This window comes from Athene noctua, chromosome 13, assembly GCF_965140245.1.
Source record: "Athene noctua chromosome 13, bAthNoc1.hap1.1, whole genome shotgun sequence".
NCBI lineage: Eukaryota > Metazoa > Chordata > Aves > Strigiformes > Strigidae > Athene > Athene noctua.
Window position 1 is genome coordinate 5,644,788 of NC_134049.1, and position 16,263 is coordinate 5,661,050.

Sequence of the window (16,263 nt, forward strand, 5' to 3'; positions counted from 1 at the left end):
TGGAGTAAATATAAGTAGATCTTGTTTCCTGGACCACTAGCTGGTTTTACTAAACATCCTATACCACTGCTATTTCCTATCAAGGCTTGCACACTTGTACATCATCCTTCCCTTGTGCCATAGAAAGGTTTAATTTGAAATACTGAAGATGCTTCTTGAAATCAAGTTCATAGTTTAGCAAATAAAAATAAATAGATAATACTATCTTTATAAACAGGGCAGCACAGTATTTCTGAAAAGTTTCTTCAGTCTGCAGGGAATCTTCCCTAAAGGCACCAGGTTCATTGCTTAAGAGTCTTTTGAGCCACTCAAGATCAATGAACAGAGAACTTTATTATTTAACTTACAAATAAAGTCCAAGACTGCTTTTATATGCATGAAAAATATCTTTATTAGTTAAAAAAGTTTTAGAAATCAAGATAAATAGAGCAGGGTTATAGTAGCAGCTATTTCTATGTGAGCCATAAGGTACAACAAGAATTCAGATCTGCTGAAACACAAGTATTAAACCAGCATCTACTGCTGATGTCTCAAAAATATCAAATAAATAATTTGAGAGTTCAAGCTAATATAAGGAAAGCCTCACCTTAACCACTGCATCCTAACACAGAACAGGTCTTAAATTTAAAACTGAATACTTTGGCAAGGTAAGAGGCAGTCAAAAAAAAAACCTATTCCAGCATCTGGAAAAACTGCAATGTCAGCTGCTCCCCTCATGCTCTTAAAAAGAAGTGTACTTCATGTGGCTCATCAAGGCCCTTCACCATAGAGCCAGCAGGTAAGCATTTCAGTAAAAAGTAGTTAATAATTGAATGTAGTGTCCCCAGAGGCTGACTGCCTGGTTTGAAGGGTATAGGTCAGGCTTTACATGGACTACAGAGCTATCAAAGTTAAAGTACGTACTGGCCAACAGGCAGTATTCCCCCTGCCTGCCCAACAGACATACACAAGCAGTACTGCAGACTGCACAGATTTAGTATGTAAGGACTTGAGGAGCAGGTATTTTTGATGCACCTTTTTACTACAGAGTTGGTGGGTTTTGTTTCAGCATTTTTTTTTCTAGCCCCTTAGAAAGTGCTAATATTGCTACAGTACCTTCTCTGTTGGAATGAGATGCTTTTTCACATTTACAGGATACATCTGTCCAAGTTAAGGTTGATACACTGTGTCTAAGAATATAAATATTGAAACTGGTTGATTTCCAGGTGCTAAAAAACAGAAACAGTACATTTAAATAACAGACAGTATTTTTACAACTAAAGTGTTTTACTCTAGGAAGTTCTCTAGCAAGTGATCTAGACCAGTTTCATTTATTTCAGCATGAGGATCTTGAGCAGGAAACATTTCCCTCAGCAATCTTCAGGATAGTGTTTTACCTCAGCCCAGCTCAGACTTGCTCAAGGTGCAAGCTGGGGGTGTGATGTGGCCCACAGTTTCCCACTCAGGCTTAAGACAGGGATTACCTTTGGAGAAACACCATATCCAAATATTGAAAAAGCTGAGGCAGCCTCACACTTATTGTCAAGTACTTTGCATCCTTCTAGGGCACACATTTAGAAGCTTTGTAAACTGTGCACCCTCCTGTTTCAGCAGGCCAAAGAAACCAGATCCTTGCGTTAAAGTGAAGATAGCTTCACATGGAGCTTGTATTCTACTGCTCTTTGTACCAGTGAATCCAGGGACAGGGTCCAGTATCAGAAAGTAGGAAATTTCATCATGTTATAGCCAGTGTTGTTGGTTTTTTTTCTATAAAGAGGTCAGATAAGAGATGCAAATTCCAAGCTTCAGATATTGCAGAATATACCAAAACAGACACAGTCTCTTCAGAAGTGTTTTCACATGACCATCTTCTTGTCCACATTACATTATAGAACAGCTAGGATCCTCACTTCGCTGCAGAAATAAAGTGTGAAGACATTAGGCTAATTAGTATGTGTACAAACTTAGTATTTATTGCTGGTTACCTAACTGATCCTCATATAGGTGTGTGATGGTTTTAGTGGTTTGTAAATTTAGTCACTTAATAAAGCAAAGTGGGTCTTCAAGAGAGGCAGTACCTTAACTATACTAGATGGTTTGGGGGTGTGGAAAAGAGGACAAGCTCTTCAGAGTTTGAGCCCATGCAGTACATGAGGAGCCTACACCCTAATGAGAACATATCAGACTATATCAGTACCCCCATTCTGAAACATCAAAACTTAACAGGCATGCAGATTCATGCTACCCTAGGCAGGATGGTAAAAGCAAAAGCCATGGAAACCCTGCCTGCCTTTAAAGCACAGCATGCTTCCTTTGCATCACTTTACCACATGCAAGAAGTCAACTTTTTTACTAAGTTGCCATTATTTCCAAACTACCAGTGCAGCAGAAGCACATAGGTACTAATGACAAAAGTTTGATAGGAATTCAGACAGGGATGACATTAACATTTGAGTGATAGTATTAGAACCGATTCTTACCATAAGTGTCACAAAACTATTATAAAATTGCTGGTAAAACAGATCAGAGGTATAAGGAAAAGTTATTTTTGCTTTTCATCACTGAATGCCAAACAAGTCATTATTAGCCAAGTCAAGAGCCTTTAAAAGACAGCAGTAAAACTTTGAGGAGAGGCCCTACCCTGAACACATAAAGCTTGTATCAGTAAGTCTCCTCATAAGCCTAAATCTTCCACTTGTGTTACTTCAATGATTTTGGTGTATGTTGTGCACTGTATTGGGTCTGGCTGAACTGGAATCAGCAGCAGCCACAACACCAGGGTGCTATCAACACCCTGCCAGCTCCCAGCATAAACCACAGCACCGTGAGGGCTGCTATAGGGGAAAACCTATTCCAGTTCAGCCAAACCCAATACAGCACTAAGAGCCCAAAGGCCAGAATAGCATTATAGAACCTTTCTCAATACCCTATTTAATGGGGTCTCACCCTCCTTCAGCAAGAGACTGAGAAACATCCTTTAAGCCAGATGGCACTGTACTAATAAATACCAAACCAGATTTTCTGTTTGAAAAAAGGACAAGGAACAGAACCAAGCAATGACTTTTTAGCTAGGCATCCCCTTGCACTTAAAGCCTTGGAGTTTGTACTAGCAAAAGGGACTCAGTGCTATTTCAAGTCAAGAAACAAATCAACGAAAGAGTCAAGTACAGTCCATAATTGTTCAGTTATAACTGATTGCAAGCCCTTGTATTAGTTCTGTTAAAGATACCTTGACTACTAATATAGCAAAGTACACTAGGAACAGCCAATATGCAGAAGTTCAGACTTTTAACATAGTCAGTCAAAAGCCATTTGGAGGGGCTCGAGTGTCTTTCACAGGGCATTACAACATGCCAGTTGTGGCCCAAGGGTCTTAAGTATATTGGGCACAAAATATGCTTATTCCATTTAACTACATCAATTCCATTAGCATGACCTGCATGTCTGCTGAAGTTCCACTTGGAAAGTATTCAAGAAAGAATTTACAACTGAAGCAAGGCTGAGATAAATATCTCACACAGCAAAGGAAGAAAAAAGTAGTTCCTTGAAATGAGCTGTAACAGAAGTGTGTCTGTTTTGTGCTTGAATTTAAGAGGGACTTAGGCAATCAATACACTAAGAACTTTGATTTCAGCCTTTTAATACTTTTGAATGGAAATACTAGGTTTCTTCATTGTGAATTTAAGTTAAGAGCAAGTCAGAGACACTAGTGTGTCAGGTAAGTAAAGATATTTCTGGTTAGTGTTTGCATTCTGATCTTGGGGTAACTGCTTTTAAGTTTATTCATACTCAGATGTGCAGATGGAACAGACATTAAAGCTCATGGTTTTTAGTGTGTCAGTGGTAAGAGACCAAACAGTTAATGCTACTATTTGATCATACTCAACTAGAGAATGAACAAAACATTTTTTCCACTTCTGATGCAAAAGCCATGCAAGCTACATCCTACATGGGACAAGAGACTGCAGCACTGTGAATGAAGCAAGTTTTCCATGAGATGACAAGCATGATTCTCACTATCTCACCTGCTTACGGATGCTCACAGGAACCACTATCATGAAACCAAACAACATTTCTTTTTTCTTCTTCTTTTGGTCTGACATCAAGAAAAATGTTAAGAGTTGTAGAAGATGGATAGAGGAAGTATTTTCATAGAGTTACGAAAAATGGCCATTGGATAGCATGGATTTAAACTTCAAGCAGCTTACCTGGGATGAAAGCTCCATTTCACTTCCAGTTATTTCCTCATCTTGTTCACTGCTTTCTTCTCTGGGTATATGCATTATCTTCCTCTCTGCGAGCTCCTAGGGTACAATTGAATTGCCATCAAGAACCCTCAAGAACTAAGCACATCAAACAAGTTGAGTATTAGGACAGTAAGGTTTATTTACTGTCTCACTTACCTCACCATCATCTGTGATGAGTGTAACACCAATACTATCCCCAGCTCCCCAAGACTTCTGAGACTTCCAGACCAGATCAGTAGGACCTGGGCTTACACCAGCAGCTGCACCCCAGATCTGAAACAGATTCACAGTGAGCTTCTGAATAATCTTATTTGTAGCTATATATGTTAGACTGAAGCCTAATCTAACTATTAAATACTTCAGTACTAAAGATGTCTAGTAACAAACAGAACTGATCCCTGGCAGGTTAGTTCTTTTCAGGACTACCAGTAATGGTGGGTTTTGTGGTGTTTTGGTTTTTTGTTTGTTTTTAACAGAATACTGTAAAACAGTAAGTGCAGAAAAAGCTGTTACCAGCTTCTAGCTGATGTAGAGGTAGCTTTGCTTGGACACACATACCACTTGAGTCAGAGCCAAGCCACAGTTACAGGCGTACTCATGGCAGCCATTTGTGGATACAAGATAGCCTCTAGCCCAGGGTCACTCACAGGTCTCTTGAGCAAGCTTGTACAGAGTTTGGAGTACAGAGTGTAGTGGTCAAAGAGCCTAACTCTATCTAAACATACTTAAGAGTGTGATTTTAGGGATACTATTTAGTTTAGTACCGTGAGCTCAACTAAACTGCAGTGGACTAAAACTTTTAGCAACAGTGTAAGTCTTTACACAACTTATCAAATCACCAGAGTATGGGCAACCCTAAGAATAAACTGGAATATATTGAGTCTGTTCACAGTAACAGCACATCCCAGTCTGGGATGACTCAAGTTCAATCCAAGATCTAGCTCTAAGGAAAATTTCACTGGCATTTCAAATCAAGGATTTTTCCCATCTCCCTCCCCACATAAAACTGAAGGATTTTATTTCCTTAAGCACTTGCAGTATCAATCTGGTTTTCCTTATTACATGAATCTAAGAACAGAGCTCCATATTTTATAAAGCAACTACCTACTGTAACTACTTGGCCTGCCTGAAGAGTGAACTGTGATGGGAATTTGTATGTTACATCTGACACGTTCCCAAGATGTCGTCTTAACACCCATCCATGTAGTAGTTGATCCTGTGAGACAAGAAATTTCTCTCAGTATTACAGACCAACACCATACCATATAAGTGCAAAGTTCTTTCCAGACTCAAGGGTCAGTTTTAGTCCCACTCCTGCAGCACACAAGAATCTGATCAATTCAGAGGAAGCCTTCAAATTTCCATTAAAGCCAGCCTATGATTTCTCCCTGTGGGACTAAGAGTAATCCTAAGGAAGTACAAGTTTAGGCACACCTATTCTTGCCTTCTGTTGAAGGGGGATCATGATGCTCTTTAGCAGGGAGATGCTGATAAATGAAGTTTGTCATGCCCACCTCCCAGCTTGGGCCATATAGACAACACACACATAGCAGCATGTGATGATTTAAGGCATCTCAGGCTGAAGTGGCTAAACTACCAGCCACAAATTTTGACACTGAGGATTAATTCTAGTAATTCTGGATTTGCAGACTAAAATAGATAAAGAATTATCATCTAATGGGTCAGATAAACCCTCTGCATGGATTACAGTCAGGTCTATTCAACCTTTTAGCTGTTTTAAGCATTTTTAAGTAATAAAAAGCTCTCATTATCCAATTTACCAAGCACCTTTAGTTCACTGAGGATAAGTAGTATTTCTTGATGGCACTAGCCTCAATCTGATGAGTAACAGCAGAAGGCATTAGATTTCTGCACCACAACCCCAGTGCACCTCCCAGATAGACCTGTGAACAACACCTTGCAGTACTAAGAAAGAGAATCAGTCTCTATAGTCTTCTCTTGACAGCAGCCAGCTTAGCTGAGAAGTCCCCACTCTGAGGTTTTTTTGGCAGTGCTCTTCCCTCATGTCTTCATCCTTCCCCACTGCCATCTCTCACTAAGCTACAAGTTGCTTTACAAGCAGTCATACATCGCAGCGAAGGTCACGCAGACTTGAATGAACAGAAGTACCTCATCAGAGGTGTTTTTAAGCCTCACAAATTTCCCATCTGCATCGATTTCTTCAATAGATACATTTCCAGAAGATGAAGCGTGCTGAACAACCTTAAACCCAGCACTATGCCTTCTCTTTTTAGCCTCTTTCATTTTCCTTTTCTTCCCATGCAGGAACCATCGCCTTTGACTTGTTGCTTGAGTTGCAGTGCTGTGTGAAGATGGACTGGGTGACAGGTTTAGCCTAGAAGGGAGTTGGATAACATTCACTTGAATATCCAGTGTACTTACTGCTTCTCAGTCCTATCCTTCCACTACAGCCAAGCCTAAGAGATTCTTATATCCAAGCTTCCCCTAAAGTCTTCAATATAAGATTTTATTTTTAATGACAAGTGTAGTTAAATAGCTTGTTGAGTTTGGAATACAGCTCCAGCCCTAGAGTTCAGAGCAAGCTTATGTTGCTAAGGAAAGATTCCTAATTGCAGTAAGTATTCCTTTAAATTCTCTACAGACACAATCTTTAGTGGAAGCAGTTTAAGTCTGACCCTTCCTAGCATGTATTGAGAGCTCATGTTGTTCTCACCAGACAGTGTCTGGATAGTTGGGAGTTGATACGTTTTCCTAGTTCCATGCACAAAACTTAAGCACTGTCTTTGGTATCAGTCTCTAAGACATAGCACAAAGCTTTGGAGAAAGTTGAGGGATGTCTAAGGGACATTTGAACATTATCAACTGGGTTTATCAAATTACTTCATCTTACACCATATGTATTTACATCCTACATCTACCAATCTACAGAAGATTATGCTTCAAGAACTAAATTATGGAACTAATGACATACTAGGTATTTATTTCTTGCCTCCTCCACATTCTGAAGAACATACAGTCACTAAGTGTAGAGATCTCAGATGAAGCAAGTTTCCATATGAAGATATCATCATAGCCTACCTCTGTTCCTCTCCTTCCAGCATCTTTCTGTAGGCATTTATTTCCAGATCTAGAGCCAGTTTCACATCCAAGAGATGTTCATATTCTTCCAACTGTGCTTGTGCCTGCTGCTGGGCTTCTACCATTTCTTTCTCTTTTTCAGCAATACACCTTTGATGGAGATCACGATCATAATCCAGCATCTCCTGTAGTTCCCTTGCTCTGTTCTCCAAAGCAGCATTCTAAAATTCAGGGGACAGACAAATCACTTAAACCGTAACTGAAAATTCGAGAGGAGGGGCCAATATTTTGAATTGGGTATCTACATTAAAATAACTCTTAGGTTACACAAATAGATAGTACCTGGCTGTGATAATGATTAACTTGAGATGACAGAGCATCAATTCTCATCTTTGTTTCAATCAGCTGCTCCCGAGCAGCATTGGCAAAGTCACTACTTCTTGCTGCAGATAGCTGGGCATTCTCCACCTATGGATAAGTCACTCATTACCAAGTTGCTTATGAACATGTACTTTAAATAAGGAAAACCAAGAGATTTCCAGCTGTTACATCTGGAAGCAGTTATGTTTTACTTAAGTGTGCAGATACCAATAACGTCCACGTCAAAGTTTTTCATTGCTTTTCAGGGAGGTTTACAGAAGTTTGACATGCATGTCAAAGTCAGCAATAATCAAGTAGTGAAAATGGCTGGATTAGGATATTTCAGTTACAGATACATAAAGACTTTGTATAAATGTTAAATAAATTGATTCTCCAGAGAATACATTTAGTATCTGCTTGTCAAAGCATGGGGCTACAGGACATCAGGTGTGCATGTCAGTCTATTGCTCCTCCCCAAAAGTTCTGTTACTAAACAGTTCCTGCATCACTATAAGCAGCACTGAGGTATTTCTAGAGCAATTTAATCCTGAGATGTTTAAAGGAAGGATAAGGTAAAGCCATGCTCCTACAAGAGGAGAACTTCCAGTGGAAACCAGGACAGAAGCATCCAAAGGAACTCACTGAGTTGGCATGTGAGTTGGAGTACAGAGCAAGTCAGAAGAACCAGGAAGAAATGAACACAGGTACTTCTTGAGAGAAGTAGCAAATCATGTGATTCTGCACCAAGTATTAAAGAAGGCTTAAGATAACAATGCTGTACACTGCAACCAACCCATGAACCCCTGGGATCTTGCCTATCAAGAGTATAATCCTAAAGTACTACTTTTTCCTGTGTATGTGGCTAGTGCTGGGAAAGAGGTGACCAGACCAGTTCTGGAAGACAAACTGTCAAGCTATTTCCAATAGCCACCCTCTCCCCCTTATCCACTACTAGCAACTGGGAAGGGACATTTGCACTCATACATCTAAAAGTGCTCTTGTAGAACTAGTACCTTATTTCATGCATTTTAGTAAAACTATAATCAGTAGATCGAGTTGTTATTCAAGAATACTGAAATTACTTAATACAAACATAGCACACCTTGGTCCTGAATTTGTCAGACAAGCTCTCAGATTTGTCAGAAGTCTGAATTATGATCAACTTCATTAAATTAGCCATTCCACATCACTCCTCAAAGTGACAGTATTTGTGCTTGAATTGGTTTTGTCTGGGACCAAGCATTCATAAAAGTTGTCAAATTTGACACTGCTTTGAAATTCCATAACAACTTTTGCCAAGAAGCTCTGCACTGAATGCAAGGGCTCCATCAGTCAGCTATTTCTGCTGGTGTGACTTTAATCCTATCAAGGTGCAGATAACTTAAGCTTTGTTTTATTGGCATCTTTTACAGACTCACTTTTGCACTGAATGTTCGCTCCAGCTCCTCTTTGTATCCTTGAATTTGTTCTTCCTGTTGTTTTCTGAGCCCCTGAAGAACATTCAAGAGCTTACTCTCAAGTTCCCTCTGACAGTCCGATTCCATTTCTGCTATCCTGCTCTCGTGGACTCTTTTTGTCTCCTTAAGCTCCTAGGAGAAGAAATTTCTGAGAATAAGCAAGCTAATACAGTTTGATTTGAGACTGGACTTACTGTATCAGCTTAACAAGTCATTCAATATCAGAACAGATTTATCACTGTGTACAGTAATTCAATTTTGTTCAGATCTTAGATATTCATCCATTAGGTTGGATACTTCTACCTTGCTAGCTGTGCTGGGTTGTTTTGCTATCTCACTGCCAACATTGCTTAAACTAATAAATGCAGCAGTTTGTATTCAATTAAATCTAAATTCTTTGAACTAGATTGATTTCTCTGGTTCTCTTTAGTTAGAACACATGCATATACACTTCAGTCTCAGCACTGTTACTTCACCTATTCTTGTTTTATTCAAAGTAATAGCAGTTGGTTAGAGAAACTGAATTCTCTATCACTTAAACCACAGACTTTGAGATTCCTTCCAGTCAGAAGGAAGTTAGTTAATATTCACATGGGTTTTAGTGCTATGTACTGACTTCTCACACAAAGGTTACCAGACACCTTTGATAAGTGTTAAGGAAGTAGGGAACATAAGTTGCTTATTAAAGAAGATTTAACTTCTTCAATTTTAGGCTTCTAGCAAACATCTGGAATCATTTAACTTCAATATATGCACTTTCAGTTACACAAGTAGTATATCGGGATTGTAGTTACCTTCAGAAGTGCAGTGTGAGAAAATTATCTCATATTCCAGATACCTATTGGTACTATGCCAGTTAACATGAGGTTGTGTACTTTCTTGAAGTCTTCCTAGTTAGGTGGATTTTATTGACTGGTGGAGTCATAGGTTGACTCAGCTAGTTACCTTTTTAAGGATAAAGCACATCTTAACATTGCTTTTAAGTGCATCCAGGGATCATGGACACCTACAAAAATCCTTGTTAATAAGCTAAAACATACATCTTCGTGAAGGCGCTTCTGGAATGTCATTTGTTCCTGCAAAGTTTTCATATGATTTTCCAGGTCCACCCTCTTCAATGTTTCACTGTGGAGATGCTTTTTGGCATCCTCCAGTGACAGCTTCAGCTAGAAAAGAGAGACATCAGGATAATCAAAACTGAGAGGTCATTTTTCCAAACTAAGACAGTCAACTTATTACAGGTCATTCAGCTTCATTCCATAGCAAAACACACTGAAGTTGGTTACTCTTAAATTCTTACTTCAGTGGGATCCAGCATATTAGCAACAGGAAGAAGCCTATCTGTTACATAGACCAGAGTTCCCACAAAGCAAACAGATCAGCCCTTAATCCCACCAGCTAAACTTGACCCCTCAAAGTAGACTTCAGATGAATCAACTGTACCATCCATGTACGTTCCATCCCTTCACAACACTAGGTGGGCCAAACTTCTCCCTAACTTCTGATGTCATTTGTTTGATGCTTAACAAATTACATCCTCCAAATACAGCCTATGTTGACAAACTCTTGTACACTTCCACTGTTAGAGTCTGCTGCTTTAACAATAAAAAAAAAAAACCTTGTAAATTTTCATCCTAAAGATTTGAAATTAGCTTGTTCAAGGATCACATTAAAGCATGAAGATACAAAAGCTATGCTCTTAGAAATGCATTGATAGAGTAGCAACTCAGAGTTATCTTTAGTAGCACAAGAGACTACAAAAAAGTAGTCAGAACTTCTTATTTATTCTACCTAGATTTAAGCATAGTGAAGCAGGGTCCATCAAATGCTTCCTGTGCTGACATGTTAGAGAATGCTACAGGGGCTACAGCAGTACACATTTCCACTTGCTTTGCCCTTAGAACAAGAAACATGACATACTGTGGTCATAAAATAGAATTAAAGTTACCCACAAGTGGAAGTTTTAACAGACCAACTATCAGTAGCATTTGCTTTCAGCAAGATTGTAGAAATCTTTCTGTCCACCTGCCATTGCCATAGATAACAGTCTTACTCTGCTTAATAACTAGTTGGGGAAAAGCAAGCAAAAGCTTCAGGAACAAAAGCAAAGCTGAAATTCCAGAACAAGCCTTACAGTGACTATTCGATCCTTTAATTCACGAACATCATTCTCCAAGGTTCGGTTCTCATTCAAAGCTGTCGCCAAGTCAGCTTCCTTCGCATTCAGCTGAGCATCAAGGTCTCTCATACGAGCTTGTGCCAGGTTTAAATCTGCTTCTTTTTTTGAATTCCTACAAGTGAAAGTTTTACACTCATAAGTTGCAGCCAGCAAGGGAGAAAGTTTTTTATGTGTTCACCTTCACAGGGGTCTGTGGCAGAACTGAAACAGAAAAGAGGTTAACACTTGCAGTGAGAGCACAGGGTAGGCTGTAAAACAAACCAGACAGGCCCTTCAGACAAGCATCATTTGTTTAACCAGAAAGATCTGACCCAGTTTCCAGCTCATTTTGGGTGAATCCTATGTGGAAGCCAGCTATTTTCCACAGCACCACCAGAGAGGGAAGGGATGGCACAGACCCCTGTCTCCACAGGGAGGGCCTAGTCACACTCAAAGCCAGAGTTCACCAGACCACGGTGACCTGCCACCACCGAACAGGCTGCTCACAGACATCTCCTTTCAGCAAAGGCTGCCACCAGCTTCCTGGCAAGCTGCCTGTTGGCCATGAAAAGGCACCGCTGCTGTGGCCCCCGGGGCTCCGGGCCCGGCACGCTCCTCGCCAGGCGGGAGCAGCCACGGAGGCCCCCTCCACCGCAGGGGAGGCCCCGCAGCGCCTCAGCGCGGCCAGGCTGGGGGGAGCAGCTCGGGGCGGCCTTCCCCAGGCAGGGGGCAGGCGATGCTGGTCACACACCGGGGCAAAGCACACCCTCCTCTTCAGGCAGAGGCAGATCCCAGCTCTGGGTGCCGGCAATATCATTCCTCATCCCCAGGACATGCCTGCCCACAGCGCAGGAGTTTTGTCCCCAGGAAGGGGCCTCCAGCCAGGCCCTGGGGGCTGGTCAGCCCCACATCCCCCACCCGGGCCTTGACTTCTCTACAGCCCCTCAGCTCCTGCCACAGGGCAACAAGCCCCCCCAGCAACCACCCTTCCCTCACAGCAGCCCTGCAAGGGACTCTTCTCCCTTGGGAAGGGTCACACGCTCCTCCCTCCTTTACACCATGGCAGTTAGAGCGAGAAGCTTTGCCTTCAGGAGAGCCGTTTCCCTGCACAAATACCCAGGTACAAAGCCCTCAGGTACCACCTGGATGGCCAGCACAGTTTAAGTTGCCAGTTTTACTTGACATCACAGAAGGTAAGTGCTGGGCCCACAGCGAGTTTCTGTCAGAGAAAAGGGCAATAATTTCCCAGAGCACTCTAACTTCTAAAATCCTTGCAGTTGCTTGACCACTATCCAGAGCCTGACTTCCTGATCAAAACTCAAATTTGAGATTGCAAAGAGTAAAGTGTCCAGTTTATTTTAGCAAAATCTGTTCTGCGAAGTGACAAAGTTGTGATAATTCATACAATGAGTTTTCCAGTTGATAACTGAGCAGACCAGTTGGATAGAGTCCAAAGTCATTCTGCAGGAGTGATCAGCTCTAGAAAGCTTGGACTGCAAGGAAAGATTGGAAAAAAATTAAGGGTTGTTTAGTCTAGAGAAGAGAAAAGTGACAGGAGACATAACAGTCTTTAAATACATGAAAGACTGCTGCATAGAGGAAGAGAATCTGTTTCATGCCAGTTGTGGAAAAGATGGGAAGTTGCAGGGTTAAATCGCAGGGAGGAATATTTGGATTAGATGTTAGGGAGAGGAAACTAACAGTAGTTCAACCTGAAGCAATATTCTGGAATCTCCATCATCTGGAATTTAAAGAAAGGGTTACGAAAATATCTGCTGGAAGGGATACAGATATGGTTGGTTCCAACACAGGCCTGAGGCAGGTGGATACATCAGGTTCTTGCTCAAGGCCATCTCTAGCCCTGCTATGCAGAGGCATTTGTTGATTGCGTCCTTGTGCTTCATGACCATGACACAAAACCAAATGTTTTGCTAGCAGTTATTTACTCTCTCCTCAGACTCTAGAAAAAAAAAATAACTCTACTGGGGTAACAGTGACAAACAAGATAACATCTTGTAGGTTTTTTTAGCATTTGCAGGTTTCTTTTTCTAGGTATTAGTCACCTTCCGTCTGGGATCTGTTATCACCACCACTTATTGCAAGTATTAGTTATGATATTAACAAGCACATTAATAACACTACTTAATAATAATATTGACTGTTTCATTCTACAATAATATCAATTTCATTCTGCAGTCAAAGTGTGTGCCTGACTGAAATTCCATTAGTATCGTGTTTTAACTCTGTGGTTTGATAGCCCAGTTTCCTGATGCAGGCCTCTGACAGGAGGTTCAGGTTTCCTATATTCTTTCCTGACAAATATTATTTTCAGAGAACCCTGTAGTGAGTCACTTCATCTTTAAGAACAGTGATTTAACAAGTCTGGCTTTGATAAGAGCATTTACTACCCTTTTAAACCACGTTTGGGGTTCTGAATGCCATTTCACATTATTCTACAGCAAGCAGTGACAATTACAGTACTCTACAACATTCCATATAGCAACCATTCCAGAACTAGGCATGGCTTATTGACTATCAGTTGCAAGCAATAACTTTGAGGCACTGCCAATCACATTCCCTGTAAATCAGGGTGTTACACATGCTTGACCTGGAACATTTAAATAATTTTACCAAAAGAGTTCAGGTATATTTGAAACAGACTCCAGTTTGTCAAGACTAGGGGACACGAACAGCACTTGCAGAACTCAATCGTTACACCTTCAGCTTGCTACACTGCATATGTCAGGTTCAGCAGCAAAATGCACATGTGTGCTCACTGGTGCAGCAAGAAACTGGTCTTGTCTTTCTCTGCTGTGCTACTGTAGCTGCTTTGACCTTCCTCAGGGTCCAAATAACTGATACGCTTATCCACAACTCCTCCTCCCCAAACATCTTTGGCCTACTTCCAGTTACCACTCTAAGTCATAAGAAAAAAAAGCTGAAGTGCAAGCACACTTCAGAGTTGCTGAAGTTTTAAGTCTCTTCACCAGTGATTAACAAGAGTCAATGGTTAATGCTGTAGGGAAATTATCTGGTGACATTCCATCCTATAAGAGTTTCAGGTTATTTAAAGGGTGTATATATAAAAGGCACAATACCCTCAGAGTGGTTTGTTCCAAGTCATCCGAGACATCTGCAGTTAGGCAGCCCAGATACAAAATACCCAGCTACAAAACACACAATATTAGGACTTCTTTCAGAAAGCAGCATGCACACCATGCATCATTTCCCACGGGCTGTAAAGTTAACCACTTCTAAGACCTAGTTACTTTCAAGTAAAAAAACCAACAGTCCAGAGGATTGCATACTTGCCAAACCTAAAGCTTTATAAACAAAGCCACAGTTATACAAACACAGAGAGCAGCAGAAAAGTTTTAGAACTGGCATTACCCCTCTCTTCACTGTCCACTCAAGTGGCTGGTTAGATTTATGAAATAGATCTATGAGCCAAAACCCAGCATGAATGAGACAAGCCCAAGAACTTCTAAGCAGCTGAAAACAGAAGCTTTTTAGAGTAAAAACATGTTTTATTCCCAAGTAGAACAGCTACTTAAATCCTACAGAGCCTATGAGGGAGCAATATTTGCTCCACACATGTGTTTAAAAAAAAAAGTGGTGCCTAAAGTTGCTATGATACAAGTTTATAACAGGATTTAGTGGGCCTGTGGATACACAAATTATTTCAAGTCTGTAATTGATTTAGCAGTACAATGGGGCATTAAAGTAACTAGTAATGCTCATGCTCTGTGTATATCCACAGAGGAAGCTTGTTAGGATTGGATACTTGTTCCCTTCCCTCCACTACCCACCTTCTTCCCTCCTTCAAGAGGGTTTAATTGCACTTACACTAGGCCACTCCTTTGTTTCAGGCTTGGCAAGACTAGACAACAAGGTGATTCCTGGCTCAGGATAGAAAGAGGCATGCAAGAAAATCAAGCCTGGAACAGCAGGCAGTTCATCCCAGTAGCATGTAAATCAAGACCTAAAAGCCACTAGAACAGTTTCTGTGCAGTGCCAGCTTGACCCAGGTAAACTATACTGCTTACAGGACTGCCCCCTCGGGGTACTCCCCTCTAGGCAGTCCCTGAGCTAATAAGTCCCCCAAAAGACGCGAGCTGACTCCATACAGAGACCCCTTCCCCCATGCCCACAACCTAGATGCTCTGCAGCACAGCAGCTCCTTAAGGGCTTATCAACACAGCTGTGGTGCCAAGCCCAGCCAGCTGCTAGGCGCTCATCCAACACTATCCCCATCGGCCCCCCAACACCCAAGTCCTGGGGGAGCCCCACGGGCACCCCGGGGAGGTGCTGGAGGGGCCCCGCAGCAGCAGGCGCTCACCCTAGGGCACACCTTCCGCTCCCCCCAGCCCCGGACACTCAAGCCTCGCAGGCCTCCGCCTTCGGGGGGGGGACACCCCCACCCTGCCGCACCGAGGGCTCCCTCCCCAGCACACACACACACCCCGCTGCCAGGCGGCGGCGCGGGGCAGGGGGGTTCCCCGCGGGGAGGCCCGCTCGGGGCCGCAGGTGCGGCGGGAGGGCCCGGGCACCCACCGACCTGCTGAGCAGCTGCCGGTGCTCCTCGCCGATCTTGCCCAGCTCCACCTGCAGCGTGGCCCGCTCCAGGGAGATGTCGTCCAGCGCCCGGCGGGCGTCGGCCAGCTCCGCCTCGTAGCAGAGCCGCAGGCCGCTGAGCTCCCGGTCGCTCTGCGCGTCCAGCTCGGCCAGGCGCTGCTGCAGCACGGACTTGTCGGCCTCCAGCGCCCGCACCCGCTCGATGTAGGCGGCCAGGCGGTCGTTGAGCTGCTGCAGCGCCTCCTTCTCCTGCAGCCGGCTCAGCCGCGCCGGGGTCAGCGGCGAGGCGCCGGGGTCGGCGCGGCTCCCGCTCGCCGGGGCGGAGGAGACACCCGTGTCCATGGCAGCTGCGGCCCGAGCCCCGCTCCCCGGGCCCGCCCCGCGCAGGCCGCCCAGCGCCCGCTGCCGCCGCCCGCGTATAAATAGC

General features: G+C 42.7%; 1 protein-coding gene across 3 annotated transcripts; it reads right to left on the reverse strand.

Moving 5' to 3' along the window:
* Window positions 1–370: 370 nt before the first annotated feature.
* Window positions 371–16,263, reverse strand: LOC141965709 (lamin-B3-like). Of its 3 annotated transcripts, XR_012634498.1 has the most exons (13): window positions 15,820–16,263; window positions 11,238–11,394; window positions 10,144–10,269; window positions 9,065–9,235; window positions 7,629–7,754; window positions 7,287–7,507; window positions 6,357–6,582; window positions 5,335–5,442; window positions 4,383–4,499; window positions 4,188–4,283; window positions 4,005–4,075; window positions 2,460–2,489; window positions 371–1,893 (listed from the first exon to the last, which is right to left on the reverse strand). XR_012634498.1 is itself a non-coding variant. In XM_074917634.1 (12 exons), the coding sequence occupies exons 1-11, from the start codon at window positions 16,176–16,178 to the stop codon at window positions 4,034–4,036; spliced, it is 1,749 nt and encodes a 582-aa protein (XP_074773735.1). In that variant the 5' UTR covers window positions 16,179–16,263; the 3' UTR covers window positions 371–1,893; window positions 4,005–4,033. The 3 variants fall into 3 exon arrangements, 2 of the variants coding, with proteins under 2 accessions (XP_074773735.1, XP_074773736.1); XM_074917634.1 differs by lacking the exon at window positions 2,460–2,489; XM_074917635.1 differs by lacking the exons at window positions 2,460–2,489; window positions 4,005–4,075 and having other exon boundaries at window positions 15,820–16,262.

Bases quoted from the DNA above. Each gene is read 5' to 3' on its own strand.
- LOC141965709 (XM_074917634.1), bottom strand. From the start codon at position 16,178: ATGGACACGGGTGTCTCCTCCGCCCCGGCGAGCGGGAGCCGCGCCGAC. The intron at 6,583-7,286 runs GTAGGCTATGAT...ACTCCCTTCTAG, and splicing joins CTGGAAGGAGAGGAACAGAG to GCTAAACCTGTCACCCAGTC. The intron at 4,500-5,334 runs GTAGGTAGTTGC...AATCTGTTTCAG, and splicing joins AGGCAGGCCAAGTAGTTACA to ATCTGGGGTGCAGCTGCTGG.